The following is a 26,907-nucleotide window of genomic DNA, read 5'->3' as shown; positions in this document are numbered from 1 at the left end:
TTTTTTTGTTGACATCAGGGATAGCGTGATGCGAGCTGCAGCTTGTTCGGGCCTAATGGTGCAAGGTTTCTGGCCTGCTCCGCAACGCCCCCTCGGCTACCCAATCGCCTACAGCTAGAATGTTCTGAAGCCTGGACGACTGGTTGTCGGGCCCTGTAGTGACTAAGGGCCTCCCCGAGCGAGCACGGTTCATGCCTGTAAACAGATCTGCTTTTGCGGTAAAATTTATCCAGAGGGGCAACTCTAATGTTTTCCCTTGGTCCTGAGGCTTGCTGATCAGGGATGGCTTTTTGTGTGAAGGCATCCGAACGCCAGCATGCTGCGGACCTGCAGGCGTCTTACATCGCACTAGAACTTCCAGCTGGGTGTCTCGCGCAAATAATTCTCCATTGCGTGACTGACGCACCGTCTGGTCGGAATTGACAAAGTCATGCTGTAGCAACATTGGCCAGCAACGGTAGAGTATGGTGATGCAAATGCAGTCAATGTTTCTCGGCCGCAGGCGAGACTCAGACATGCAGAAATCTGATGGGTGCCGTGAACAAGACCGCCCAGTGACATCCACTCAGATCGAGTGTAGGTTCCCCGGAAGGGGGGGTGGAGTGAGAACAAGGGGCCCTCTCACCAGCCTCACAGAAATCCGGCACTGAGCTTAAAACAAGCCGTGGGAAGCGCCTTTGGCCAATGGTCAATCGAGGTTCCTCGGCAACGGCCCTGGACAACGCGAGGCATCACAGAGAGTCGGAGTGCTGGAACCAGAGGGAGTTGTTGTCCTTGGGCCTCAACCCGCACAGTTGTCAGTGGGAGGATCGAATCAAGGCTGGAGAGATGCTCCTGGTGTAATCGACCGATGACTGTACCAGGAATCCAGGATTGGAGATTGGCCCTTTTTTGATGCAGAGAAATCCGTGTTTGGTTTAGGTGTCTCAGTGAGCAAATCTTTGCTCCAGAGAGGCGAAGACATCGCGTCTTCACGTGCATCTATTTTGGGCGGATTGCGGTATCGTGTTTTGTAATGACAGTCACACGGGGAGTGCATCTGCAAGTAGCGAGACACCCGCTCGTCACTCACTTTACTCCCTTCTTCCTTGGGTGCAATTCTCGATTCCTGGCTCTTTCAAACCACTCTCGTTGTATACTACACCTTTAATCGCCCTGCATTCTATCGTGTTGTGCATTTCGCTCTTGTCTTTCGCTGCTTGTTCTGTCTTAGTCCACTCGCTACACGAGCCTTTCTGACGATCTGAAACGACCCTTTATAACGCTCCCTTTCCAAGCCTGTTCTCTCCACCGGCCTTCCTCTCTTCAACCACAAGGCGAAATAGAACGCGACGGAGTTTTGCAAGAAGTGAAGCCTGAACAGTACTATACTGCTTTGACCTGGGAACAACCTGCTTGAGGCTCTGTCGACTGCCTCGCTCGACAGGGGCCCTACAAGACTTTCGAGATGGCCACACGCTACTCCTCATACTCGAACACCTCCTCTCAGGTCGGTCCTGTGCGGTCGCCGGCTCAACAGTCTGCACAAGTCTCGACGACCTCCCTGCTGAATTCTTTGCATACCATTTATGCCTCGGGGCAGACCTACCAACTCGATGCGAGTACGAGCATCGCCGTCAACACCTGGCTTACCGCCAGCAACCCAGACGCCCAGGGGAGGACTGGTGGTGCGGTAGATGCTGAGATTGCCTTCAAGGCTTGGGAGCACGCAAGAAGAAGAGCTGAGGATGCTTGTGTCATACTGGGGTCGCTCCATCCCTCTACGCCCTCAGTACTACAACCTTTTCTGCGGGTCATTCCTCTACCTACTCCAGATCTCGCCTACACTGCGTTGTCCGCCTTACGACCCTTCGTCTCCTGCGTAACCCCTGCGAACTCTTCGACATATCGGCATTCTGCACTATCGGCAAGATATACAGTGACGTTGTCTGGCACCATCACCGGATTCTCGTTGGCTCTCTCAGGATCTGGGATTGATGTTCAAAATGGCCTGTTAAGAGTACCTGCGGAGCCCGGCTACCGAGCGTTTGATGTTTTCTACTATCTCCTAACCTCCGCCTCTACCCCGGCTGAGCGGGAATTTCTGGACCTCCAGCATCCTGCAAAGTACACCTTGTTGAACAGGTCTGGCACCTACGACCCGCCCTCCTATTTGCCAACTGGCGACGACGCTGCTGCAGCCGAAGATTTCCGTGGAGCATTGAAGTCAATTGGCATCAAGGGCGCGTCTTTCCGAGGCCTTTTATCATGTCTTGCGGGACTACTAAAGCTGGGGGAGACCACTGGCTTTCTCATCGACTCTGAGGCGCTGGAGAACATATGCGAAGATGTTGGAGCGCTCATTGGCCTTGAACCAGAAGTCCTCTTCAACAAATGCAGCGGCGATGACCGTGAGGTTCTCGTAGCAGGAATGTACGAAGCTCTGGTTGATTGGGTCATCTCCAAAGCAAATGAAGCCATTGCCGCGGAGCTGCGAGCAGGTGCACTTACTCCGGATTCAAGCACCCAGAGTGGTGATGAAGTGAGCCTTTCTGTGATTGAAATCCCTGGCGAAGGACTAGCAAAAGCCGTTGCGCTGCGCAGCGTCTTCGACGACTCTATTGGGATTAATGCTGAAATGAAGGAAGATGGAGTTGAGATTACCCCTGCTGGCCATTCCGTCCTTAAAGAAATGCATTTAGCCGTCTCTGAAGTTGCGGCTGACCTGGGCATCACCGGGGGTCCGTTGAGCCGAGAGAGAGAGCACGATCACGACAGGCGAGAAGGCATCTTACAAAAGATCGGGGCAGAGGCAGAAGATGGAGGATTTCTTCACACCTTGCTATACCCAGTCGCTGGGGAAGGCCTTAACTTTGGCAAAAAGGGTCGCTTTGATCTAGCAACAACTCTCGCAAGCAGCAGAGCGTGGTACCAGCTTTCCATCCATCCTACAGACGACGCACCTGCCACTCTCGCCACTTCAGCTTCAGCCACGTCAGCTTGGTCTGCGGGTGCTGTTTCTCGACAGTTGCGGGCCTGGAGACTCCCTGAGTGGGCGAATCATCGAAACAGGCAACTTGATTTCACCGCCGACTTCGACGTTGAGGAATTCGTCACGAGATACTCCCGACTGGGTTGCAAAGATGGCAGAGACGGTATCGAGAGCTTTCTTCTTGAGCGTGGCTGGACCAATGGCGAAGTCGTCATCGGACGTGAGCGTATCTGGATGCGAGAGGCCGCTTGGTGGGAAGCCGAAACAATGCTAGACATGAAGGCCGGACCTCCAGGCTATGTCGAAGACTCTGCATTCGGTCAACCTACCAATCCTTTTCTCTCTGGATACTCTGTCAATCCGCCCAACAACGGGAGTGGCTTTTTCCCTCCCATGGGCGACAACATGAGTGTACAAGACAGCCGCGAACACCTACTAAATCAGGCTGGAGCTGACCGTGCCAAATCGATCGCGCCAACAATGGCCCGTACTGTCCAGACCATCGGTGGCGACTACGGCCTGGGTCCCAAAGGCGATAATCACAAAGATCAACCTTATTACGATGAGATGGGACGATATACTGGAGAACTAGACCCCGAGTTTGGCGACCCCCGCAACATCGAATCAAAAAAGACGTCAAAGGGCAGACAGGCCTGGGTGTCGTTTGTCTGGACTCTGACATTCTGGATTCCATCCGTGGCTCTCAGATTTATCGGTCGCATGAAACGGCCAGATGTTCGGATGGCCTGGCGTGAGAAGGTTGTACTTTGTTTCTTGATTTTCTTGATCAATGCAGCGATTGTTTTCTACATCGTGGCGGTTGGGCACCTTTTATGCCCAAATTTCGACAAGGTATGGAACGCCAAAGAGGTTGGCTTCCATCAAGGTACCAACGATTACTACGTCAGCATTCGAGGTAGTGTTTACGACATGACTCATTTCTACAGAACCCAGCACAGTGACACCAGCATTCACACCAATGCTGACAACATGATGCCATTTGCCGGGCAGAATTTGGATGCCTACTTTCCTCCTCCCCTGAGTCGGGCATGTCCGGGTCTAGATGTCGACGACACTGTACAGTTGCAGCACAACGACACTTCGGCTGTCTTATACCCTAACGCCGTTCATACCTCGGGTCACGTCTACCAAACGGACCGGTCCTCCAAGCTATACAGCTGGACTTGGTATTCCGATGTCTTCTTGCCCTCGGTCAAGCAGTATTACAAAGGAGACCTTGTGGTTACAAGAGGCAGTGTTCGAAAACAGGCAGACAACGATCAGAGAATGTGGGCGATAATTGACAAGAAAATCTACGATCTGACCGATTATTTCTACACCTTGAACCTGATGAATAACTATCCCACATACAAGTTCTTCCCTGACGAGGTAGCAAACCTGTTCAATCAATATCCAGGCACTGATATCACGGACAAATGGGGGACGACTGCAACTTTCCAAAACAGCCTGAATTGTCTAAACAACGCATTTTACGTTGGCAAGGTGGACTTTCGGCAATCTGCCAAGTGCACAGCCAACAATTACATCTTACTATCCTTCTCCCTCTTACTATGCACTGTCATTCTGGCGAAGTTCCTGGCTGCGTTGCAGTTCGGTTCCAAACGTCGACCAGCAGCGCAGGATAAGTTTGTCATCTGTCAAGTGCCCGCCTATACTGAGGGTGAAGACCATCTCAGAAAATCGCTGGATTCTCTCACAGCTCTCCAGTACGACAACAAAAGAAAGCTAATTTGCGTTATCTGCGACGGCATGATTGTAGGTGGCGGTAACGATCGGCCTACTCCAAAGATTGTCCTCGACATCCTAGGTGTCGACCCTAAGATAGATCCACCTGCTTTGCCGTTCAGATCAGTCGGCAATGGGAACGAGCAGCTCAACTATGGAAAGGTCTACTCCGGTCTGTACGAGTATGAGGGCAATGTAGTCCCATACCTTGTCGTTGTCAAGGTTGGAAAGGAATCCGAGCAATCGAAGTCCAAACCTGGTAATCGTGGCAAGCGAGACTCTCAAATTTTGCTCATGCAGTTTTTGAACCGAGTCCACCACCGATCGGCCATGTCCCCATTGGAGCTAGAAATGTTCCACCAGATCAACAACATCATTGGCGTGGATCCGGAGTTGTATGAGTATCTCTTCATGGTCGACGCCGATACCATGGTCAAGGAGGACTCACTTAATCGTCTGGTGGCAGCCTGTGCCGACAATTCAAAGATCGCTGGCATTTGTGGGGAGACGAGCTTGGAAAATGAGGAACGAAGCTGGTGGACAATGATCCAGGTTTACGAGTACTACATCTCCCACCACCTTGCAAAAGCCTTCGAATCACTCTTTGGCAGCGTGACCTGTTTGCCGGGATGGTAAGTAACGAACTTGTGATGACCTTTTGCTCCGCCAGCTAACTTGTGAGTAGTTTCTGTATGTATCGTCTTCGAACAGCTGACAAAGGTCGACCTCTCATCATATCGGACAAGGTGATTCAAGAGTATGCTGACTGTGATGTTGACACTCTTCACAAGAAAAACCTGTTGTCGTTGGGCGAGGATCGATTCTTGACGACTTTGATGATGAAGCATTTCCCGGCTATGTCCTATAAATTCGTCCCCGATGCCTGCGCCTGGACCGCTGCTCCTGAGACATGGTCAGTCTTGCTTTCGCAAAGACGGCGATGGATCAATTCCACCATCCACAACTTGGCAGAGCTGGTCTGGTTGAAAGACCTCTGTGGTTTCTGCTGCTTCTCGATGAGATTTGTCGTCTTTATCGACCTTTTCGGTACCATCCAGCTTCCTGCCACTTGTGTCTACCTCGGCTACCTTATCTATAGAGTGGCGGCTCACGAAGGACAATTCCCTCTCATCTCAATCGTGATGATTGCTGCTACGTACGGTCTCCAAGCATTAATCTTCATTCTCAAAAGACAATGGCAACACGTCGGCTGGATGATTATCTATGTCATCGCCTACCCTATCTACAGTTTTGTATTGCCCATCTATTCCTTCTGGAACCAGGACAATTTCTCGTGGGGAAACACCAGAATTGTCATTGGAGAAAAGGGAGACAAGAAGGTGGTTGCACTACAAGACGAAGGATTCGACCCCAGATCCATACCATTGCAACGGTGGGACGACTATGCGGCCTCGAACAACTTACCTGGACGGCGTGGCAACAACGACAACTTTCACGAAAAGGGCTTCGAGGCCGGATATACGGACGACCCCAGCATGATGGAAATGGACGATATGCACTCGGTCTATTCCTCGGTGAAGCCGGCGAGCACCATTCTCGCAGGATTTCCACAGCAGCAGCATCCTTTCATGGCGCCACCTCGGTCACCGGCGCCATTTGGGCTGAATAATCGTGCTAGCACGATGACGGGTTTGACCCAATTCAAGGATCAACCTGTCAGCGTCCACGGGCGCAATATGAGCATGATGAGTCTAGGAAGCCAAGGACGTCTCAAATCTCCGTCGCCAAACCCGTACCAAGACAACAATCCTCGAAGTCCGTATCAGAGTGGTTACGGCATGCCAAATTCGGTCAGCAGACCTAGCCTGCTTGGTATGGGCGTTAGTCGACCGGCATCTACAGTGATGGACTTCCGCACTGTGCCGACGGCTGGCCCCAGCGATCAAGATATGGTCGAAGCCATTCGAGCGGTGCTGAGCGAAGTCGACCTCGATACCGTAACGAAGAAACAAGTTCGAGCTCTCGTCGAACAAAGACTACAGTGTGAAGTCCCTGCCGGTGATCGAAGGCAGTTTCTGGATAGGGCGATTGACACCGAGTTGGCGAACATGTAAGGAATTTCTGTGTTGGAGCATCAATTGGAAGGAATAGAGAATGGCGTAATTGCAACGGACGATAGAGGAACTGGGAAGCTCACATATTTCTTGGTGGGTGATGTACGTCATGGGAAGCTAAGGCGTTGCATATTTATCAGTGTGGATGGGGAAAAATGGGAAACTACATGCACTGTGTGAGATGATGTACACTCATTCACATACACAGCGACGTGATAGGATATGACGGCGGCAGAAGCAGCAGGTTTTATATCGATCTTGCGAGCATACAAAGTGCAATAATGAACGGTTTTTAAAAGATCATTCGAAAGGGCCTGTTTGGAGACTCTCACAGGCCTGAGCCATAAGGAGTGTATATATTATATATCCCTAACTGTGCTTTGTCCCGTACCATTTTCGTTCAGGAAAGGGAGCGTCGCGGGAGCGACGGCAAAGTACGGGGAGCGAGTATTAGTTAGACGAGCCGTAGGGAGCTTGTCTGACTTAGTTACTGCCCCATTGAGATCCCACATGGCTGCTGTACGGGTCCTCAACCGGGTTCTGGCACCAAAAGCGACAATCGGGCTTGACACACTCTCCCTTGCTGCTTCTCCAGTATAGGGCTTCTCGTCATTCCCGGCACACCTCTGGCAGCGGTTGTTTCGCGTCCAAAGGAAGTGAACCTTATTAAGCATGGTTCGGCGCCTCGCAGCAGAGACACAGGCTCCGAGGAAGGCCAGATTGAGAGAACACAACGCCTTGGTTCGGAAACGTGGCTGCACGGCGGTCGAGTACTGTATACTTCGCCAGCACCCTGAGCAGCTATGGATTCAACTGATACGACGCTTCTGCACAACCGGGCTACTCTGCGGCATCTTTATCAGTGATACTTGCGATCATCTCACGCACAATGGACAAAGAAGGTGTAAAGGACTCATCCAAGGTAACGTCACCTATTCACGTACGAGCAAAGGACGTGAACGGCTAGTGTGTCGGCACAGCTCCAAGCTTACAAGGCGACGGTGACTTCAAAATGTCTTCCAGTAACCACGAGGTCTCTAAATCCACCATGCATTTGGAGGACCAGGCCCCTGACGACGTCGTCTCGGTCGACAGCGGAACAAGAAAAGACATCAGCCCAATGACAATGCTGGCGCTGTGCTTCAACATCTGCAGTAGCTGGGCAGGATTCTTGACTAGCACCCAAATCGCTTTGCTGCAAGGAGGGCCGATGACCTTGATTTACGGAATGATGGTAACCGCGGCCATTTAATACATATATACCCATCGATGGAGATGATGACCATCAATCGCAGATGCGATCCAAGGAGATCTCAATTTCTCCTTAGGGGTGTCTAGTGAGTGAAATAGCACCAAAACGGATTCGTCCGGTACTCGCTTAAAGGCGCGAAATATACTATAGAGTGGAGTGGGAGGGCGAAAGAGAGGAAGGGAATGGAAGAGAGCGGACGAGGGAGCGAATCGACTACATGGTCGTTGGCGGGGGAGCAAAGCGGTGGGTACTGGGTCAGCGAAAGAGTGGTGAGCGAAGACAGTCCGGGGTTTTTACATATGTATTTTCAATATATCCCCCGTTGGGTGTTGGGCGACACGCACACACGCGAACTCTTTGTTTATCATGGTTTCTATATGACCACATTTCATGTTGGCGTAAAATACTATGAAATTACCATGGAGTCATCATAAGATAGATACCCTGATGAACGCTTAGGTACGTGAACGGTTGAAAAAGTACTCCGTACAGGAGGTGAAGCGCCAGCAGCAGATCAGAGGAGTAATACCAACACGCTCATTTATTCATTATCATCCACTGACAACGGTGGACTTTGGGCACGCAGTGCAGAGCAAGCCCGAGTACAACCACTGTGTCATCGTATTCAAAGATTAACTAATTCATCCTTCCCGAGCAGGGAGGCCATGGGATCATCCTCGGCCACACGATTCCTCTTGTACGACTCGAGTTCCTCTTCTGAGATGCCCGATTGGAGTTCTTGGAGGGTTCTCTTTTTCGCCCTTGGCGGTACAGCTTTTGTCGCCGCCGTCCCAGCCTGGTCATTGGCATTGTCCTCCACTGGTAGCTGTTCCCGCCTCGAGTCACGACTCTCGTGAGATTCAGCCTGAGCTTGCTCCTCCCCGGCACCATTCTCCAACAAGAGTGTCTCGCCGGTTCTTCGACCCTCGGCCTCTTCGAACGCCAACAACCCTGCTTCGCCTGTGCAGTAGCTGTTCTTGACGGTGCTGTGGCAGCACGCATATCCCCATGTGAACTTGTGCCACCAACTACCCCACACGCTGGTGTGGTTGTTTGTGAGAATATCCTCGGGGTACTTTGACCTCGACACCGTCCGTTCTTGGCCCTTGATGTGTCCTGATTCGTCATACTCGACATAGCGTTCGGAGGACACAACCTGGGGGATCTTCTTGGCTTGCGATGCCTTGATGTATTCGTCGCCGCCGTACTTGTCCAGCAGGGCCTTGCGGGCTGCGGCTTTCTTCTCGGCCGACTCTTGGGTCTGCTTTTTCCGGAGGATCTCGCCTTCGGTCGGATTCGCTTGGAGATGGAGTTTCTTGGTCGATGAGCCGCCTCCAGACTCCTGTGTCTCCCATGCGTAGCGCTGCGCTCGCTCAAACTCGGCAGCATCGTCGGTCGCAGGACGCACGAACCCGTCGGAGACATCGACTTCGCCATTGTTCGACAGCTCGGGCGCCGACGTGTCCATCGTCCGCGTCTTGGGGTCGTATCTGGCGGAGTCGAGGTCCAAATTCTTCAGGTAGTTGGCCGTGTCTTCACGCAGCCGCAGTTGTCGGGTCGATGTAGGTTGTGAACGACCCATGTCCGTCTCTTCGCCGTATTTGGCATCTGCGTCATCGGCTTCTGTTCCGGCGTCGGGTGTTGATGTTGTTCCATTGGAAGTGGCGGCGCTCTTCTTGAGGGCTTCGAGATCTTCGTACTCTTTCACGACTGCGGCATACTCGCGTGGATCGTAGCCATTCCAGCGATCTCGTTTGGCGTCCCAGCCGAGTTTTACGTCTTCTATCACCTCGTCGGCTTGTATGTCACGGCCTGTCCAGCGCGCGCCAGCCTTGCGAGGCCGAGAAAGACAGTCTTTCGTCTTGTGTGTCATGGCACCGCAGTTCTCGCAGGCGCCTTTGCGGAATTTCGTCGAGGCCGGCCCGGCTTTGCGCCCGCGGTCGTACCATTTCGCTGTGTCGAGAGTGTCTTTTGATGCGGACTGCAGACGCTGGTGTTCGAGGTAGTCGGCGTCTGAGCTTGTTTCAGCCCAGAATGGTCGCTTGGAAATGAAAGACGGAATGTATTCGTTGCGAGACTGGTCGGGCCCGGAGGGGGGTTTCTTGGTCGACATTCTGAGGGTCCTAGGATTTCAAGACCATGAGTTGTGTGGAGTGAAGGGGGTGTATGGTGCTAGGTAATGCGGGCAGCACTGCGACGATTGGCAGGAGAGAGGAATTGTTGATGTGCTGGCGGATTCTGTATTGAAATCAGTGAAAAGGTACTTTAGAGGCGAAGAAAGAGTATCATGCAAGTGACGCCGCAAAATCGTTTCTCCGCAGGGACTTTAGGCACGGCGACTGCTCCTACTGCGGCTCCTGTTTACTGCTGCTAATTCTCCTGCTACTCTGACTTTGCGACTCCATGAATAAAATGGCTTCTAGGCCGTATTCCCCCTCTTGCTAGCCTGAGTCCGTTGCCATTTTGCCAGGCATTCCTACATGTCACAAACTGTGTTTGCTTGCAAACAAATATACTCTATGGGTGGTGCACTGCATGTGGCTGTACAAGCCATCCTTGGTGACACCACAAGGAATATGGGTTCTGTGTATAGAGTGCATGGTGTCTCAGCAATGCACCCGCGTGCAATGCCACACAGCCTCCTCCCAGGGTTGAATCGCATACGCAGGGCCAACCTGGATCAGACTCGAAAAGGTATCCGGCCTGACCAAACCCCGATCGCCTACTGCCACCAACATCTTCTTGGAGAAGAGAGCAAAACGACGGCGATCCTCCGCTGTCAGACTGGCAACATTTCTCACCACTTGAACCAGCAAATGTTTCTGCCTGAGTCCACGAGGACATTTATTTCACAGTCTTCCCATTTGCTCTCCATTTCTTGTTGAAAGCGAGATGCTTTCAAGATATGAGCTTTCGACTAGATACAAGTGTCCTGGTTGCTACTTCCCCTGTTGTACAGACTTTTTGTGCACCTAGTCTGTTACTCGTGCCGTGAAGGATTACCGTCGACGCGCACAGGGTTACAGACATGTTTCGATTCAAGAACGCCATTTCAGGCATTTCTGTAAACCACACCTCTCGGCCTGATCCCTCATTCGACGAACAATTGTCAGATGAATCAGCAGACCAAGTTCCACCTTTAGCTAGCACTGCTCTATCTACTTTACAAGATGCTATGATTTTGCCGTCTACCCCAGCTTGGCTACGAGAAGAGGATGACCGCGCGTCAACAAGGCACAGCCGTGCTTCTTCGATCGTCTCGACACGAACAAAGTATTCTATCAACTCGACGCAGGAGGATGCTCGAAGCATCAATATTGATGTAGGCGGACAACGTTTCAGAATTAGCCGGGATGGCTCAACCATTACCAACGATGAGCCTCCTCCGTACGCACCACCCGGCGATACAATCCGCTTTCGCAACGCAGAGAGCAATCAAGAAGGAGACATTGTGCTTCGTCAAGACATAAGTGGCTTGGAGCCAGACGTTGGAACGATTACGCCACGGTCCAGTTTCGTTGCGCTCAATCTCGAGCCTAGTATGAGAGCCAACATAATTGACCCTTCAGAATTTAGCATGCCGTCTCCAGTGGAGAGTGGCAAGCGTAGTCAGCGCTCATCATCTGTGAGCCTTGTCGAGAACTCAGACCCAGACACCAGCTCACACGAACGTGAGCCGCCTCGCGACACGGGAGACGCTCTCCAGAGCAGGACCACCTTTCGCCAGGCGGGTCTGCCTCCTATAGGCAGTTCCATCATGCCTTCGCGGAACCGCCGAAGAGGACTGTTCAATCGGTTACCATCCCTCGACACCTCCGGCAACAACAGACGTATAAACACCACTGGGACCGAACGCCAAGGACGGTCTTTGACCAAGCCATCAGATGGTCCTCTCCAAGTCCGATCTGCAGGTGCAATACTATCAACTGCACTAGATCATCATTCTCAGCCGCAGTCGCCCGACTATATTGGAAGGGATGCAAGTGCATCGTTTCCTCTCCCCAGGATTCAAGCAATGCAAACTGTAGATGGTGGGGGCTATGAGCTTCAGTCACAGGAGATGCCACGGATGGGGATGAGGTACAGTTATCACAGGAGCGATGATGCAACACCAAGTCATACTCCCCTTCCCATGGACACGGAGAATGACATCAGTCTTCACTATGCAAAGATGATGAGGAAGCTAGACTATACTCACAGGAAAGCCCTCCACCTCAGAGACCAAGAAATGGCCGAGCTGCGTGAGAGACTGCATGAGAAAGATACCGTGCTCCGACAGCAACTGCGGGCCAAAGATTTCCTGATTGAGGATCTGCGCAAACGGCTTTCCAATCTGGAAGAAAACATCGAGGGGATGCTCGAGAGGGCGAGAAACGAGGTCGAAGATCTCTGGGAATCCCGCTGGAAGGACCGTGATTTCCACCTGCGGGAGAGGATGCGCCGCATCGAAGAAGATGCACAAATGACGATTGACAAGCTTCGAGTCGATCACTCATCAAATGAGGGCAACAGCGATGGTTCTCTCACGCCTAGTTGACTCGAATGTAGAAACGTCGACATACCCATCGAGGCATAATGCGCTCGCGTCGCTGCGACGACGTCTGTCGGGGCGTCCGACTTGGGCGGTATACTCTCGCCCGAACGTGCAGTTTTCTCGAAGCAAAAATAATAATACTCTACACAATCACAAACTCTCACTGCGATAGATCACAATCTCACGCTGCAAAAACCAAAAAGTAACATAACCCGATGATCCGGTTGGGGTTCGATCCCAAGACCTTCTGCGTGTTAAGCAGATGTGATAACCAACTACACCACCAGACCAAGCACGAATTATTGACAGAAATTGGACCCATATAAATTATGACCTGATCCAAATCTACAAGCGGCTCGGCAAACTTAAGTCGTTGAGTATAATACACCGAGCTTGCTCCCGTAAGCACGAACTAACTAGTTAGGGACGACACCATTCTCCGTACACTCCTGTAATGCAAGAATAGGGACAGTACCAAAGAATGTTCCAGTCCACCGCCACTTTGTGTACTCTGCAAATCTCGCAGTATCGTCTTTCGAAGGTCTGTACCAGACGACAATAAGGCAGTCTGCACACGATTCCCATATCTTTAGGAACATTTACACTCGGCCTGAGGACCCTTGTTCTTGAGCGGTTGACCGTGGACCTTGGCCCAGGACCAGGACTGCCTTGCGATGTGCATGAGTGGCTTGCATCCTGCGTCCGCAATAAACTGGTTGCGGATACAATAGGGCTACCTCGTCCTAGTTTGACTATGTAGGGAGGTCGGCATGGATCCAGCGGTGTTGCATATAGAGTGCCCAGAACCCATCATTCTGGCTTCGAGGCTCTTAGAGCGACCGTACCACTCGTTCAGTCCGCCAAAGAAGACTTCAACAATAGCATCCAATCTTTGTCATCCTTCCACTCAGTATTCCGACAAATATGTGCAACTGATAGGCGCCTGATCCTGTCATGTATTTCCGCTGCAAACACAGGGACGACGGGTCTTACAGGTATAGTGTCCTGGATTGCGTCGCACTATATAAATGCGAACTGGCCAATATACAACATCCCCTCACATGTCTCTCGATGGTTCTCTGGAGACCGCCTTGTGATGCTTCCAGCCCTCGACTGGTCCAAGGTTTACTAGACGTGTTATCGAGAAGGAGAGATACCAAAGAAAACGGAGGACAATAACCTACTGAAAGTTCGTAGCGGGGACGATATCTGGAAAACCATTTACCGCCAGTATAAAGCCGTGCCCCGGTCAGGGGAGAAGGCGGCGGAGGAGCCAGACCCTATACCAGGTATGAGTATATATGACCTTTCAAAGAACTCGGGCACATCCTGTTGGAGAAAATCATCATTCCAGGTCGAGGATGCAAGATGTCGACATTCGGCGTTTGGTTTCATGCTAGTTCCCCTAGCGATGCTGTCGCTGTCATGACTTGACCAGTTTAGCAATCATTAGGAGATTGTGGTGGTCTCTGCGTTGTGGGTGGTCAAATACCAACACCGAGCAAGAGAATCAGTCGACAGGAGCAGCACTCCCTCTCGGCGCTACACTTCTGGTACCCTGAAGCTGGTGGGGATGCCATCTTCACTCGGAATTCGAATCATAAGTAACTACATGACCAGAACCACTCGGATCAACCAACCGGTTCAGTGGTGAACAGGTCCTCGAGGACTCAAGGGCACTGTGAAGCACTTCATTCGTTCTGAGGCAACCTGATAGTATGATAGTATCCATGACTGGACGTTCCTTTTAACCGGTTTCGAGTCCTTCGATCAATCATGATGCCGAAGCCTTTCCGTGGCGCATATCATTATCAATCTTGTTGGGAAGGACGGTTGTTGAAAGCTTCTGGTGAGAAGCAACGGTAGCCTTCGATTGGCCTGGTAAGCCTCAGTGGCCTGGGGCAGTTGGTGGTGTGCTCCCGCTAAGGATCAACCCACCAAAAACCCGGCGAAGTGGCCCTGGTGAGCCTGGGGCATCAAGGACCTTTCCTTCATAGGCGCGTTACGGAGTAGGCTGCTGTGGTTCAACGTTGTCGTCCCCAGAAACACTCCACCAAGTCGGGATGCAAGAGTTACCGATGTGCCTAACAAAATGAGTGACTTCATTGCGACTAATAAATTCCACCCCACGCATTTGCCCACCTCCTTTGCCTGCGCCGCTAATATTTGTCCATAACTGAGTATTTGCTCCGCAGGGCAACATCGCGATGCTGTCCGGTCACAACAGCTGACAACTACCATAACACACTTATTTAGCCTCTCTTTTGCCATCTTGATATCGATAGCGACTCACTTTTACGTCTTCCGATCTATTGTTTCACGTATCATTGGCAAACCAGTCTTCTTTACAGCCTTTGTGTGGTTCCGGGTCCGCTGTGAGCCATCTCTCATGCATTGAATCACTCTTTGCACTTACAAGTGATATCGATTTCGACCCGCTCCTGAGCGGCGGATCCCCATAACCTTCCCTTCAACAACCTTCCTGTCTCGGCGCAGGCGAACACAATTGCAGTCATGGACGGAGCAAAGGAGAAGCCTGTCAAGGCTCCCCGGAGAACCAAGAAGAAGCGAGGAAATGAAAAGCTGATACCATGGCTTTACGACCTGGTCCTCTGGGTGATGTCTGTCTTGATCGAGCTGTTCTTTCGTGAAGTACATCCACGCGGAGCATGGAAGGTCCCACGTACCGGGCCCGTTATCCTCGTCGCCGCACCACATGCAAATCAGGTAAGGATCCTTATCCGTGAACAGGAACAATCACTGAATGCCGGCAGTTCGTCGATTCCTTAATTCTCATGAGAATCCTCAAGACCGAAGCGAGAAGAAGGATATCATACCTGATCGCCGAGAAGTCCACACATCGGAAATTCATTGGAACCTTGTCCAAGGCCATTGGTGCAATACCAGTTGCACGCGCCCTGGACAACGTCAAGCCTGCTCAGGGCAAGATTTTCCTCCCAGACCCAGAGAACGATCCCACCCTTGTTAAGGGAATTGGCACCGACTTCAAGAATGGTCGATTTGAAATCGGTGGCCTGATTGTTCTGCCCAAGGTGCGTGGGCAAACACCCAGCACCGATATTGCCGAGATTATATCCTCCACCGAACTGCGCCTCAAGAAACCCTTCAAGACTCAAGAGGCGTTGGAATCGATCACAAAGCCTGCCTCAGATGGCGATTCAACCCCAGGTTGTTCATTCAAGGTCGCGCCGTTCGTCGACCAGACCAAAGTTTACAATGCCGTCTTTCAGGAACTGGATGCCGGTGGTTGCATTGGTATCTTCCCGGAGGGAGGCAGCCATGATCGGCCAGATCTACTGCCTTTGAAAGCAGGTGTCGCAATCATGGCCCTGGGAGCAGAGGCAAACCACCCTGGATGTGGTGTAAAGATCATTCCTATTGGCATGAATTATTTCCACGCACATAAGTTTCGGTCCCGGGCGGTGATCGAGTTTGGCCATCCCATCGAAGTACACCCTGATCAGGTTGCAGCATACAAAAGTGGCGATCGCAGGAACGCAGTTGGATCCCTCCTGGAAACAGTATACCAAGGTCTATTGTCTGTTACTCAGGCTTGCCCAGACTACGACACCTTGATGCTCGTACAGGCAGCGAGAAGGCTGTACAATCCCTGGGGCAAGAAACTACCTCTGCCTCTAGTTGTCGAGCTCAACAGGCGCCTTGTCAAAGGTTACACCAAATATCAAGATGATCCGAGGGTAGTCGCTGTCAAGAAGGATGTGCTCAACTACAATCGCCAGCTTCGAGCTCTTGGGATCCGAGACCATCAGGTTGAATGGGGCAACGCAGCCAAACGCCCGTGGTGGCTTGTGTTCGGCACGCTGATCTACAGACTCGGCGAGCTGTTCCTGTTGGGTATCGGGACTCTTCCAGGCCTGGCCATGTTCTGGCCGGTCTTTGTTACTACCAAAGTCATTTCGGTGAAAAAGTCCCGAGAGGCGCTAGCTGCATCAACGGTCAAATTGCAAGGTCGCGATGTCATCACCACTTGGAAACTTCTTGTCGCCATGGCATTTGCACCTGCGCTATACGCGTATTACACCATCATTGTCTCGTTATGGCTGGTATACAATCGAAGAGACGGCTATTATACATACCGAGTACCATGGTGGATGGTGGCTCGGACATATGTGCCAGACTTTGTCCCAATATGGCTCTTCGCAGTCTCTTTCCTCGTTCTCTGTATCAGCATCACTTTTGCGGCCTTGCGTATCGGGGAAATTGGCATGGATGTTGTCAAATCTCTGCCACCACTGTTTATTGCTCTAAATCCTCGTTCCTCGAGTCGAATTGCGCGACTTCGAGAAACCAGAGCTGCACTGTCCGTCAAGGTCACCGAACTCATCAATACCCTTGGACCCGAAGTTTTCCCTGATTTCGATGCCGAGCGAATCGTCGCTGATCCTTTCAGAGAAGGCGCATACCAGTCCAGTTACAAGAAGATGCCAGAGGAACCTAGGTTGTTGGACGGTGGCGAGCCAATGGCACCTACGCCGGGCGCGTTCGAAGCGACTTCCGAATCTCCGGTACAGAGGTCATTCAGCTCCATGCTACCATCGAATGAATCTTTTGGTAATATTGGTGGGTTTGGCTTCTTCGCCTCGCGACCTACAACCCCAAAGAGCCGAAGTAGAAGCAGTTCCGCTGGTGGAGCTCTCACCTCTGCTAGCATGCCGCTCAAGGCTCTCAGCACGCTGAATACAACCGAGAGCTTTGACGAGGTCAGTAAACGCATCAGGGGTGCAATGCGTGAAAGGGGAAGAAAGCGGGAAAGCGAAGGCATGGACACTGGAACTGAGAGCAGCTGGGACATGGCTTCCGAAGGGGATGAAGAGCCAAAGAAGGAGAAATGAGGATCCTTTCTTTCTGGCTCATTCGGCTTGCCTGAATGATGTTGATGTCGAGATGTGTTATGATTACCTAGGTAGTGACTTGACGGACTATTCGGAGACTCTGCAGAGCGACTTAATCATTCTTGTGATGTATGAGTTTAAGCGTCCATGCTATCATCGTATATGCATCACACAAGTCCCGTCAATGTATGGCCTGGATTTCCCAACATGTCTCCGTCGCTAGTATAATCATGGTTGTACTTAATATGTTGCTTACGAGAAGAGACCACCATTACTGTGTCTTCTTAGTGCCTGTTTTCTAGAAGCTCCGTCCACTATTAACTATCGGCAACTCGCACTGCGAATTGGTATGCTATGGATCCTCAGCCAGATCCAGAAGATTGTCGCACGACCTATGAAATTTCCAGACCGGCCCTGCTTCACATGCTGGCTAAGCCACCACCACCACAGCGCGAAGGGGCCAAAAGGCAGCTTCTTGCAGGTATAAATTGACTTTCGGGGAAGACGATAAGCTATATTTCTCATCTACAAGCTACAGCACACGGGGCATTGGAGGTGGAGCCCAAAACCTCCGTCACAAGTTAAAAAGCTCGACAAAATTGATAATGAGACCTCTGTTATCTACACGGCGATTCCCAAGTAATCCATGCAGGTTCGTCCTACTCCTGCAACGACAGTGTTCTCTTCGGTAAGCTATAGACTACCTCCAATGATGTCATGGCTAGGCCCCGATAACCGGAACAGATTTCATGGACGAGTTACCGCTTGAAGTTAAGGAGCAACAGCTAGGAGTCGAAAGCGAATCGACGATCCTCAACTTCATCCGCAGCATGTCGCACTGGGATCATAGGGGATGACTGTCTGCTCGTTGGCACCCTCAATGGTCTGTGCTCGAGGCCCCTGGAAACCATACCCGCGGGAAGCGACCAAGCTCGTGGCTGCTCTGGCACCGCGTTTTTGGTCGGCGAATGTGAACGTGATGCGTCATACAAAGAGAACGGCACGGGCAAAGATAAGCGGCCACCCTCCACAACCTCCTTCTAGCGCTTCCCTTGCATGGCCAGACCAAGCCGTGTCACACTGTGGTGCGCATACTCCCCTTCCGTTCGAATGTGATAATCTCTTTGAGGGTCACCTGCTCATGCATCAATGCATCATCGAACCAACCTGGAGGATGATGCTCGCGTGTACGGTGCCAGTCTCAGCTAAAATAGGTGTGTAACCATGGTGTTGTATGGGGAGTTCTCTCTTTGTGCATCGTTTCCTGGGCCGTCTAGGTAATTCAATCCCGGGGATGGGATGGTGGTGACCAACTGCAGCGGAACCACGGTGCGAAAGCCCCAAAGCCGCCTCAGGGGAAGCTACAAACGCAGATTCAAGGGTTCGAAGTGATACATTCAGCCTTTTCACGCAGCATCGACTGGGATGATGAGATTGGGTGCACGCCAGCCTCTCTAGGCTGCATCATGAGCCGAACTTGTGATGCTCGCCTCGGTGCCCGCTTGCAACACACCGCTGTTTGGGCCAGCGACACATGCACGAGAACACGAATCAGATGTGTGTGAAAGCCTGGAAGGAAGCAGATGCTGGCAGAATGCAAGATGCTCTAGCCAGGACCCTGATGTGAGCCCTCCATACCACTTTGCCAAGTTCCATCTCAGTGGCTAGCGGCCGCTGATGGCCTTCCCCGATGCGTTCGCTGGGTGAAAAAAAGACATGGGTCAGAGTGAGGCGAGCCCTGTTGGTCACCCAATTGCAGCGGGTCCCAATCGTGTGCGCGACGACCAGGGGGGTTCAGGCTGACAGCCATGCTGAACAGCCTGCAAATCCTCGTGACTTCGGGTCGGAGACTTGACCTGCAATACACGGTCGACTTCGCTGAAGCTCCAAACTGTGAAGATTATGTCAAGCATCTGGTTCTGGAATCAATGAACTGTCGCATACTAAAGTACCTAACGGGGTACATACTTACGCGGGGAAGAGGCTAGTTAGAGCGCCTCGCTGTCGATCTTGACATGATCCGCACACGGTGCAATCAACCAACCCATCAGTACGGATAGCTGTGCCTAGGATCGGTGCGAAAGTTAGCTCGACCCACTAGCCTCCCGGATTATGGGGGGATGTACTCCGTAAAGGTCGCCATTTACCCCGTTGTAGCCAAGCGCCTCGTGCGGCTTCGACGCTTCGACGCTTCGACGTACACCAGTCCCCATCTACCAGCCTTGCGCTCAGGTTGGGACTACCACATGTAGTTCAACTCAACGAGACAGCGTTGCAGGCCTCAACATCCCCTAACCATGCATGACACACTGGCTCTCGTCGACTCGTCGATCGAGCTCTGGACTCATGACGGCGGTGGCGCGTATCTCTGAGACGGATATGGAATGATTCACCCGTACAGCAAGGGTGTCCAAGGTCCAGGGCCTCTCTGAGTCTGGGCGTCTACTGGAGCGTCACATCCGAAATCGCTGTTCCAACATGTCAAGGTACATAAGAACGTCCTAGACCCCAAGCTCCATGTCTGAAGTCAGACTTGTGAGCCTGCGGGATATCCTCACTGACTACACCTGACTTACTAAGACATTATCTCTTTGATGCTTGTGGCTTCTGTCCATCCAAAGTGACCAATTTAAGCCTCAATATGGACGTTATCCTCACAGACAGATACGAAGCTCGTGTAAACTTTCTCCTTGCCAAGTATCACGTCCCGGGGATAAGCATCTCCATTACCAACGCCAATCGGACTGTGTCCAAAGGTTTCGGTCTCGCCAACGTCGAACCTCCTCGACCAGTGACAACCGAAACCATCTTCGACTGTTCACGGGCCGGCATGTCCCTGACTGCTGCAGCAGCGGCAACCCTCGTCGCAGACCAGCGCGTTCGCTGGGACACCCCCGTCCCAGAACTGCTCCCCGGGTTCAGACTCCACAGCTGGGATGAACCCAAATTCGCAGACATACTATGTCACAAGTCTGGCGTTCCGGGTCACCCTCACAGTATCATGAGCCAGACAGCCGAGCATCCAGACACGCCAGCTTCGGTCGCGAACAAAGCTTGCTATCTGGAGACGAACTCGGACAGGTTAGATTACTATAGCGACCTGATGTACACGACAGCATCGTACCTGATCGAACAGATCTCCGGGCAGAGCTTCGAGTCCTACTTGGTCTCTCACATTCTCGTACCATTGGGGATAGAGTCGACGTACCTCCAACCCAGCCGCGTGCAGGCCACGCATCAAGCCCACCACCTCGCCACCTGGCACGTGTACGAAGAAAATTCTCACAGCTACAAAGCCGTAGCGAGTCGAGACAAGCCCGAATGTCAAGGCGCGGGCATGATCTACAGCACAGCCGCTGAGTTTGTCAAGTGGCTTCGTGCTCAACTTAGACTCGATCCCGCACTTTTCGGGCCTAAGATGTACCGCACGCTCCTGAAGGGACGCACGTACAGCACTTGCCTCGATCCACGTCCTTTCATGACCCAGCCACAATACACTTTAGGCTGGAACGTCAGACACTACCGTAACCATCGTCTGGTGTATCAAGAGGGCATGAGCCGAGCAATGTTCGTGCCCGACGCCCAGGAGCCGTTTGGGTTTGTCATTCTCGGCAACAGTGCTGGCATAAAGTACGTGGCGGAGATCCTGGCAATGGAGCTTGTAGACGAGCTTCTCGGTTTCCCAAAGGAATGGCGTGGCCACTGGGAACCTTTGGAAGATGTGCAGGTGCAGTTCGAGCGCGATCTAGCCCTTTGGACATATGGGCAAGTGGAAGAACAAGCTCTCTCCTCCTGCCTGGATGGCTACAGGAGACCCAGTGACAAGTCGCAACAAAGGCGATCTACGGTCACACCATACCCACTGACTGCATACACGGGCCGATACAGACATGCCGGGTACGGCGACATCGTCGTCACGACCAAGTTAACATCTGCCACACTGGTTAACAATGCCGCCCCAAACGCGTCAGACATGGAGACCACGATGATCGAGAGACTCTACATCGACGCCACTGATCGTACAGTGCCATTTACTCTGACCCTCTATCCCCTCTGCTTCTGCGAATGTCAAGTCCACCGCGGTATCATGTCCAAGTTCCTCGGTCTCAAAGAGACTGACCAGCGGTCGGGATTCATTCACGTTGCAGCCGAAACGGCCCCTCGTCCTGAATGTCAAGCCGACGCTGAATGGGGCAACTTGCTTGAAGGGGAAGCCCCGATTATACAGGAGATTGGGTTGGATCTCTGCCTTGACCTTCGTACTCCCGACTTGGTCTGGTTCCGAAGGGTGTCCGACTAAGCGAGGAACCAAGAATGGTTTCCAGTCGTCAAGTTTGTTGATTCAGAGGGAGGGTTCCATGATGACTATCCTGAGACGGGCCCGGTCATCAGCTTGAGATATGGGCAGGCGGTATTCAAGAGAATTCAGTTCGAAAAGGATGGTAGATACACTGAGCTGGGCTTGGAGTCATAGGGGCGAGGCTAGCGAGCTTTCTTTGGCTTTGGCTTTGGCTTTGGCGTTGGCTTGTACTGTTTGTGATTACTTGGTTGAGGGTGGGTATTGCTGATGCGAGAAACATGCGTGGAAGCATGTTTCCACGCAAACTTTGGTATTGAATTTGCCTTTGTCGTTTCGTGTGAAATACCATTCATTGCGTTGCAAAGGTAAGAATCAAGATTAGAGCTTTACAAGAGATGTAGACTGGTCGCCGCCCTGGTCCTTTCGAAACCCGGGTGAAGTTGGAGGAATGAAACCAGAAGCACCCCGTGCCCGACCATTCCCGGGTGCCGGAAGCGACGGCCCATACAGAGGAGAGTGGGCTCCCTAGGCTGGCAGTCTGATAAGGACCTTTGGAGGATGTCTGGAGCATCAAATGCAGGATGATCTGGAGGTTCGAGGAGGAGGAAAGTGTGCGTCGGGAAGTGCAGTCAGCATTCTGACTCTACCACAGCTGCGTAGGAGATTATGAACCGTAGAAAGTCATAACCTTCGCCCTCGTCGCTTGCTCTCGCTGTTCCCTGGAACCTCCGCATCTCAAAAATCTGGTAAAAAGCCTCAACCCCAGATCCGGCGACGCTGATTGGTCCTTCCACTTGCCAGTCATTTCTCTAACTGCGTCAACAACGATCGACCCGACTTCGCCTTCCTTCTTTCATCTCTTGCTTCGTATATACCTTTGCAATCCTGCAGGCTCTCCTCTCCTGTCCTCTACTGCTCTTTCACTTGGTGGCTGGGTGTCTACTGTTGACTTTCGAACCTCGAAGATTTTCCCTTTCCTATGGAGCATTCGTTGCTGTATCATTAGCTAACCCTCCTCATCATGTATCGTTGCGCCACTGGGAAGCTCTCCCTGAGAGCTGTTCAGGCTTCAAAATCATATTCGACCTCTTCGAGCCCTCGCACCCTTGCCGGAGCTCGCCAGAATGCCCTGGTCGCGGGAAGAAAACCTTTGGCCGTCGTGGCTCGGAGCTCACTGCAGCGCAGGAGTTACGCCATGTCGGCAGAGGACACCAACAAAGGCGTCGTATGTCGACCTCGTCTAGAGGATTATAGCTCGTCTTCATATGCTATCATATGCTAAACTACCTTTCAGGACCCAAACGACTCCTTTCTCCAGGGAAACACCGCCAACTACATTGACGAGATGTACTTGGCCTGGAAACAAGATCCTACCTCAGTCCACGTCTCGTGGCAGGCCTATTTTCACAACATGGAGGAAGGCAAGATGCCCATTTCCCGAGCCTTCCAGCCTCCCCCCGGTCTACTATCGCAAGCCGAAGGGGCAGCCAGCATTGCCCCAAGCGCAGTCGCCGCAGGTGGGGAAGATATTAGCAAACATCTGAAAGTCCAGTTGCTGGTCCGAGCATACCAAGCAAGAGGTCATCATAAGGCAAAGACCGATCCTCTTGGTATCCGCGGCGAGGCTGAAGCCTTTGGCTATCGCAGGCCTAAGGAGCTGGAGCTCGACCACTACGGATTCACTGAGGCCGACTTGGACCAAGAATTCAGCCTGGGACCGGGTATTCTCCCGCGTTTCGCTACTGAGACCAGACAGAAGATGAAGCTGCGCGATATTATTGCTGCTTGCGAAAAGACCTACTGTGGCTCGTATGGCGTCGAATACATCCATATCCCGGACCGAGAACAATGCGACTGGATACGCAGCAGAATCGAAGTTCCCAACCCGTTCCGCTACACTGTCGACGAAAAGCGACGCATTCTCGACCGACTGATCTGGAGTTCCAGCTTCGAATCTTTCTTGGCCACCAAATACCCCAACGACAAGCGTTTCGGTCTGGAAGGCTGCGAATCTCTGGTTCCAGGTATGAAGGCGATGATTGACCGCAGCGTCGACTATGGTATCAAGGATATCGTCATTGGCATGCCGCACAGAGGAAGACTGAACGTCTTGAGCAACGTGGTCCGCAAACCAAACGAGTCGATATTTAGTGAATTTTCCGGAACCACTGAAGCTAGTGATGAAGGGTCCGGCGACGTCAAGTACCACTTGGGTATGAATTTCGAACGTCCAACTCCTTCTGGCAAGCGTGTGCAACTCTCGCTCGTGGCCAACCCGTCTCATCTGGAAGCCGAAGATCCAGTTGTGTTGGGAAAGACTCGTGCCATTCAGCACTATAACAACGACGAAACCAAGCATCAAACCGCCATGGGCGTATTGCTACATGGTGATGCTGCTTTTGCCGCCCAGGGTGTCGTTTACGAGACCCTCGGTTTCTATGCTCTCCCTGCCTACTCCACCGGTGGTACTATCCACATCATTGTCAACAACCAAATCGGTTTCACGACTGATCCTCGTTTTGCTCGATCTACTCCTTACTGTTCCGACATCGCGAAGGCCATTGACGCTCCGGTGTTTCACGTCAATGGCGATGATGTGGAAGCCGTTAACTTCGTCTGTCAACTAGCCGCAGATTGGCGCGCTGATTTCAAGAAGGACTGTGTTGTTGACATTGTCTGCTACCGAAAACAGGGCCACAACGAAACTGACCAGCCATCCTTCACCCAGCCACTTATGTACAAGCGGATCGAGTCCATTAAACCTGTGCTCGACAAATATGTCGCCAAGTTGTTGGAGGAAGGCACCTTTACCAAAGAAGATATCGACGAGCATAAGAAGTGGGTGTGGGGCATGCTCAATGACAGCTTTGACCGAAGCAAGGAGTATCAGCCCACTGGCAAGGAATGGTTGACCTCGGCCTGGAACGGCTTCAAGTCACCCAAGGAGCTTGCCACTGAGGTGCTTCCCCACCCACCAACTGGCGTTCCTGTAGAAGTTCTGAAGGAGATTGGCAGCAAGATCGGCTCTGCTCCTGAGGGCTTCACTGTTCATCGTAACCTCAAACGTATTCTCGCCGGCAGGAAGAAAGCCGTTGATGACGGTAAGGGCATCGACTGGGCTACTGCCGAGGCCCTTGCCTTTGGTACTCTCTGCTTGGAAGGTCACCACGTTCGCGTGTCTGGTCAAGATGTTGAACGTGGTACGTTTTCTCAACGTCACGCCGTGTTGCACGATCAGGAGACTGAATCGACATGGACCCCACTGAACAACCTGTCCAAGGAGCAAGGCGCTTTCTCCATCTCCAACTCATCCCTGAGTGAATTTGGTGTGCTCGGTTTCGAGTATGGCTACTCCCTGTCCTCACCCAATGCGCTCGTCATGTGGGAGGCTCAGTTCGGCGACTTTGCCAACAATGCTCAATGTGTGATCGATCAATTCATCGCATCTGGTGAAGTCAAGTGGTTGCAAAGATCTGGTCTTGTCTGCTCTCTGCCTCACGGTTACGACGGACAAGGACCCGAACACTCGTCCGGTCGCATAGAACGATATCTTCAGCTATGTAACGAGGAGCCTCGAGTGTTCCCGTCGCCAGAAAAATTGGACAGACAACACCAAGATTGCAACATGCAGGTGGCGTACATGACCTCGCCTGCCAACTATTTCCACATTCTGCGGAGACAAATGAATCGACAATTCCGGAAACGTGAGTCTTTTGCCCTTTTTGCTTTCGGCTGACCAGCTAACCTTGTCTAGCATTGATCGTTTTCTTCTCGAAATCGCTTCTGCGACATCCTATCGCGCGTTCAGACCTCGAGGATTTCACTGGCGAGTCTCACTTCCAATGGATTATCCCGGATCCAGAACATGGTAAGGGGATCGCTGAACCTGACGAGATCGACCGTGTCGTCATCTGTACCGGTCAGGTCTACGCTGCGCTGTCCAAGCACCGTGCCGAAAAGGGCATCAAGAACACCGCAATTACCCGCATCGAGCAGCTCAACCCATTCCCCTGGCAACAACTCAAGGAGAATCTCGACACCTACAAGAACGCAAAGACCATCGTTTGGTGTCAGGAAGAGCCTCTCAACGCGGGTGCTTGGAGTTTTGTTCAACCACGTATCGAGACTCTCCTCAATGCGACTGAACACCATAACCGGAGACACGTTATGTATGCAGGTCGCGACCCTAGCGCATCTGTCGCAACAGGTCTCAAGGCCAGCCACGTCAAGGAAGAGCAGGCATTGCTCGAGGAGGCTTTCAAGGTGACGCAAGACAAGTTGAAGGGCGAGTGACTGGTCGGAGATGTCAGTGATGGCGTTACAGGTGCGACTGTGCTTGTATGAAACCGTCTGGGCGTCTCAATGCGGTGAGTTGGAGGTAAGCTGTCGGGAGCAAACGTATTCATGAACAGACAGCAGAAAAAGGGGACGAGTGGTTTGGAAAGAAAGAAGTGCACCAAAGAATTTTGCATTTTGTATTGTATTCCACCGAACTGTGCTGCTGGGAAGATTACCATTCACGTGATATGCATGGATGGAAGAAACTAACGGTCTCCATACATTTGGCTCCTTGAGTGAGCCTGTATTAACTAGTACTACTCACTCAGCGTTTTTTTGGCATGGTGGTGGCAGTGGTGCTGAGTGTTCTTTGTTAGTAGCTGTCTGTCCATTATTGATATCCCTTGGTAGTCAACCTAGACACCGCTTACGCTGCGTAATGTTGATGAGGGAGACGAGATAGCGCAATGTCTACACCGTAATAATTGATGACGCATAAGGAAAACAGATCGTACTACTGCCGTCTCTCGACTGGGCTATTTCCATCGAAGACCTGATAGCTTGACGTTGTCCTCGTTGAAGTCTGTGATACGCGGAGGGAAGTTGTTGTATGTTACGTCCGCTAGCCTATGAGGAAAGCTCCCTCAGGCGTCACTATGGCATGGTACAGCTTGCACATGTTCCTCCTATCAAGAGATCGTTGTAACAACGACAACAAGAGGAGAAACGGTGCCGAAGGAAGGGAAGTCCTGAATCCGCACAAGGGCCTGTTCCTTCCACGGGATGGCGCCAAGAAATGATACTGTTGCCGGGGTTTCGGTTGCGACCCACACAATGTAAACAAGCCCGAAACCGGCCATGCGCAGCCATGATCATT

The 26,907-nt window shown here is 52.0% G+C and overlaps 6 protein-coding genes and 1 non-coding gene across 7 annotated transcripts; 5 read left to right on the top strand and 2 right to left on the bottom strand.

The window, feature by feature from the left end:
* Nucleotides 1-1,447: 1,447 nt before the first annotated feature.
* Nucleotides 1,448-6,792, top strand: PV08_07002 (uncharacterized protein; the record flags this gene model as incomplete). Its single annotated transcript, XM_016381334.1, has 2 exons — nucleotides 1,448-5,349; nucleotides 5,403-6,792. 2 exons carry the CDS (start codon nucleotides 1,448-1,450, stop codon nucleotides 6,790-6,792), a joined length of 5,292 nt encoding a protein of 1,763 aa, XP_016234436.1.
* A 1,877-nt stretch (nucleotides 6,793-8,669) lies between these two features.
* PV08_07001 (uncharacterized protein) lies at nucleotides 8,670-10,157 on the bottom strand (the record flags this gene model as incomplete). The annotated part of the gene is made up of 1 exon (XM_016381333.1): nucleotides 8,670-10,157. The coding sequence occupies one exon, from the start codon at nucleotides 10,155-10,157 to the stop codon at nucleotides 8,670-8,672; it is 1,488 nt and encodes a 495-aa protein (XP_016234435.1).
* A 915-nt stretch (nucleotides 10,158-11,072) lies between these two features.
* Nucleotides 11,073-12,581, top strand: PV08_07000 (uncharacterized protein; the record flags this gene model as incomplete). Its single annotated transcript, XM_016381332.1, has 1 exon — nucleotides 11,073-12,581. The coding sequence occupies one exon, from the start codon at nucleotides 11,073-11,075 to the stop codon at nucleotides 12,579-12,581; it is 1,509 nt and encodes a 502-aa protein (XP_016234434.1).
* Nucleotides 12,582-12,794: 213 nt separating this feature from the next.
* PV08_06999 lies at nucleotides 12,795-12,868 on the bottom strand. The gene has a single exon. It is a non-coding gene; the product is annotated as a tRNA-Val (tRNA).
* Nucleotides 12,869-15,092: 2,224 nt separating this feature from the next.
* PV08_06998 (uncharacterized protein) lies at nucleotides 15,093-17,452 on the top strand (the record flags this gene model as incomplete). Its single annotated transcript, XM_016381331.1, has 2 exons — nucleotides 15,093-15,305; nucleotides 15,353-17,452. 2 exons carry the CDS (start codon nucleotides 15,093-15,095, stop codon nucleotides 17,450-17,452), a joined length of 2,313 nt encoding a protein of 770 aa, XP_016234433.1.
* Nucleotides 17,453-20,093: 2,641 nt separating this feature from the next.
* Nucleotides 20,094-21,752, top strand: PV08_06997 (uncharacterized protein; the record flags this gene model as incomplete). Its single annotated transcript, XM_016381330.1, has 1 exon — nucleotides 20,094-21,752. One exon carries the CDS (start codon nucleotides 20,094-20,096, stop codon nucleotides 21,750-21,752), a length of 1,659 nt encoding a protein of 552 aa, XP_016234432.1.
* A 1,021-nt stretch (nucleotides 21,753-22,773) lies between these two features.
* Nucleotides 22,774-26,045, top strand: PV08_06996 (oxoglutarate dehydrogenase (succinyl-transferring), E1 component; the record flags this gene model as incomplete). Its single annotated transcript, XM_016381329.1, has 3 exons — nucleotides 22,774-22,977; nucleotides 23,047-25,456; nucleotides 25,507-26,045. The coding sequence occupies 3 exons, from the start codon at nucleotides 22,774-22,776 to the stop codon at nucleotides 26,043-26,045; spliced, it is 3,153 nt and encodes a 1,050-aa protein (XP_016234431.1).
* Nucleotides 26,046-26,907: the final 862 nt, after the last annotated feature.

Source organism: Exophiala spinifera, assembly GCF_000836115.1.
Source record: "Exophiala spinifera strain CBS 89968 unplaced genomic scaffold supercont1.5, whole genome shotgun sequence".
Classification (NCBI taxonomy): domain Eukaryota; kingdom Fungi; phylum Ascomycota; class Eurotiomycetes; order Chaetothyriales; family Herpotrichiellaceae; genus Exophiala; species Exophiala spinifera.
Note: the sequence above shows the minus strand (reverse complement) of the source record. Positions and strands in the feature narration are given on the sequence as shown.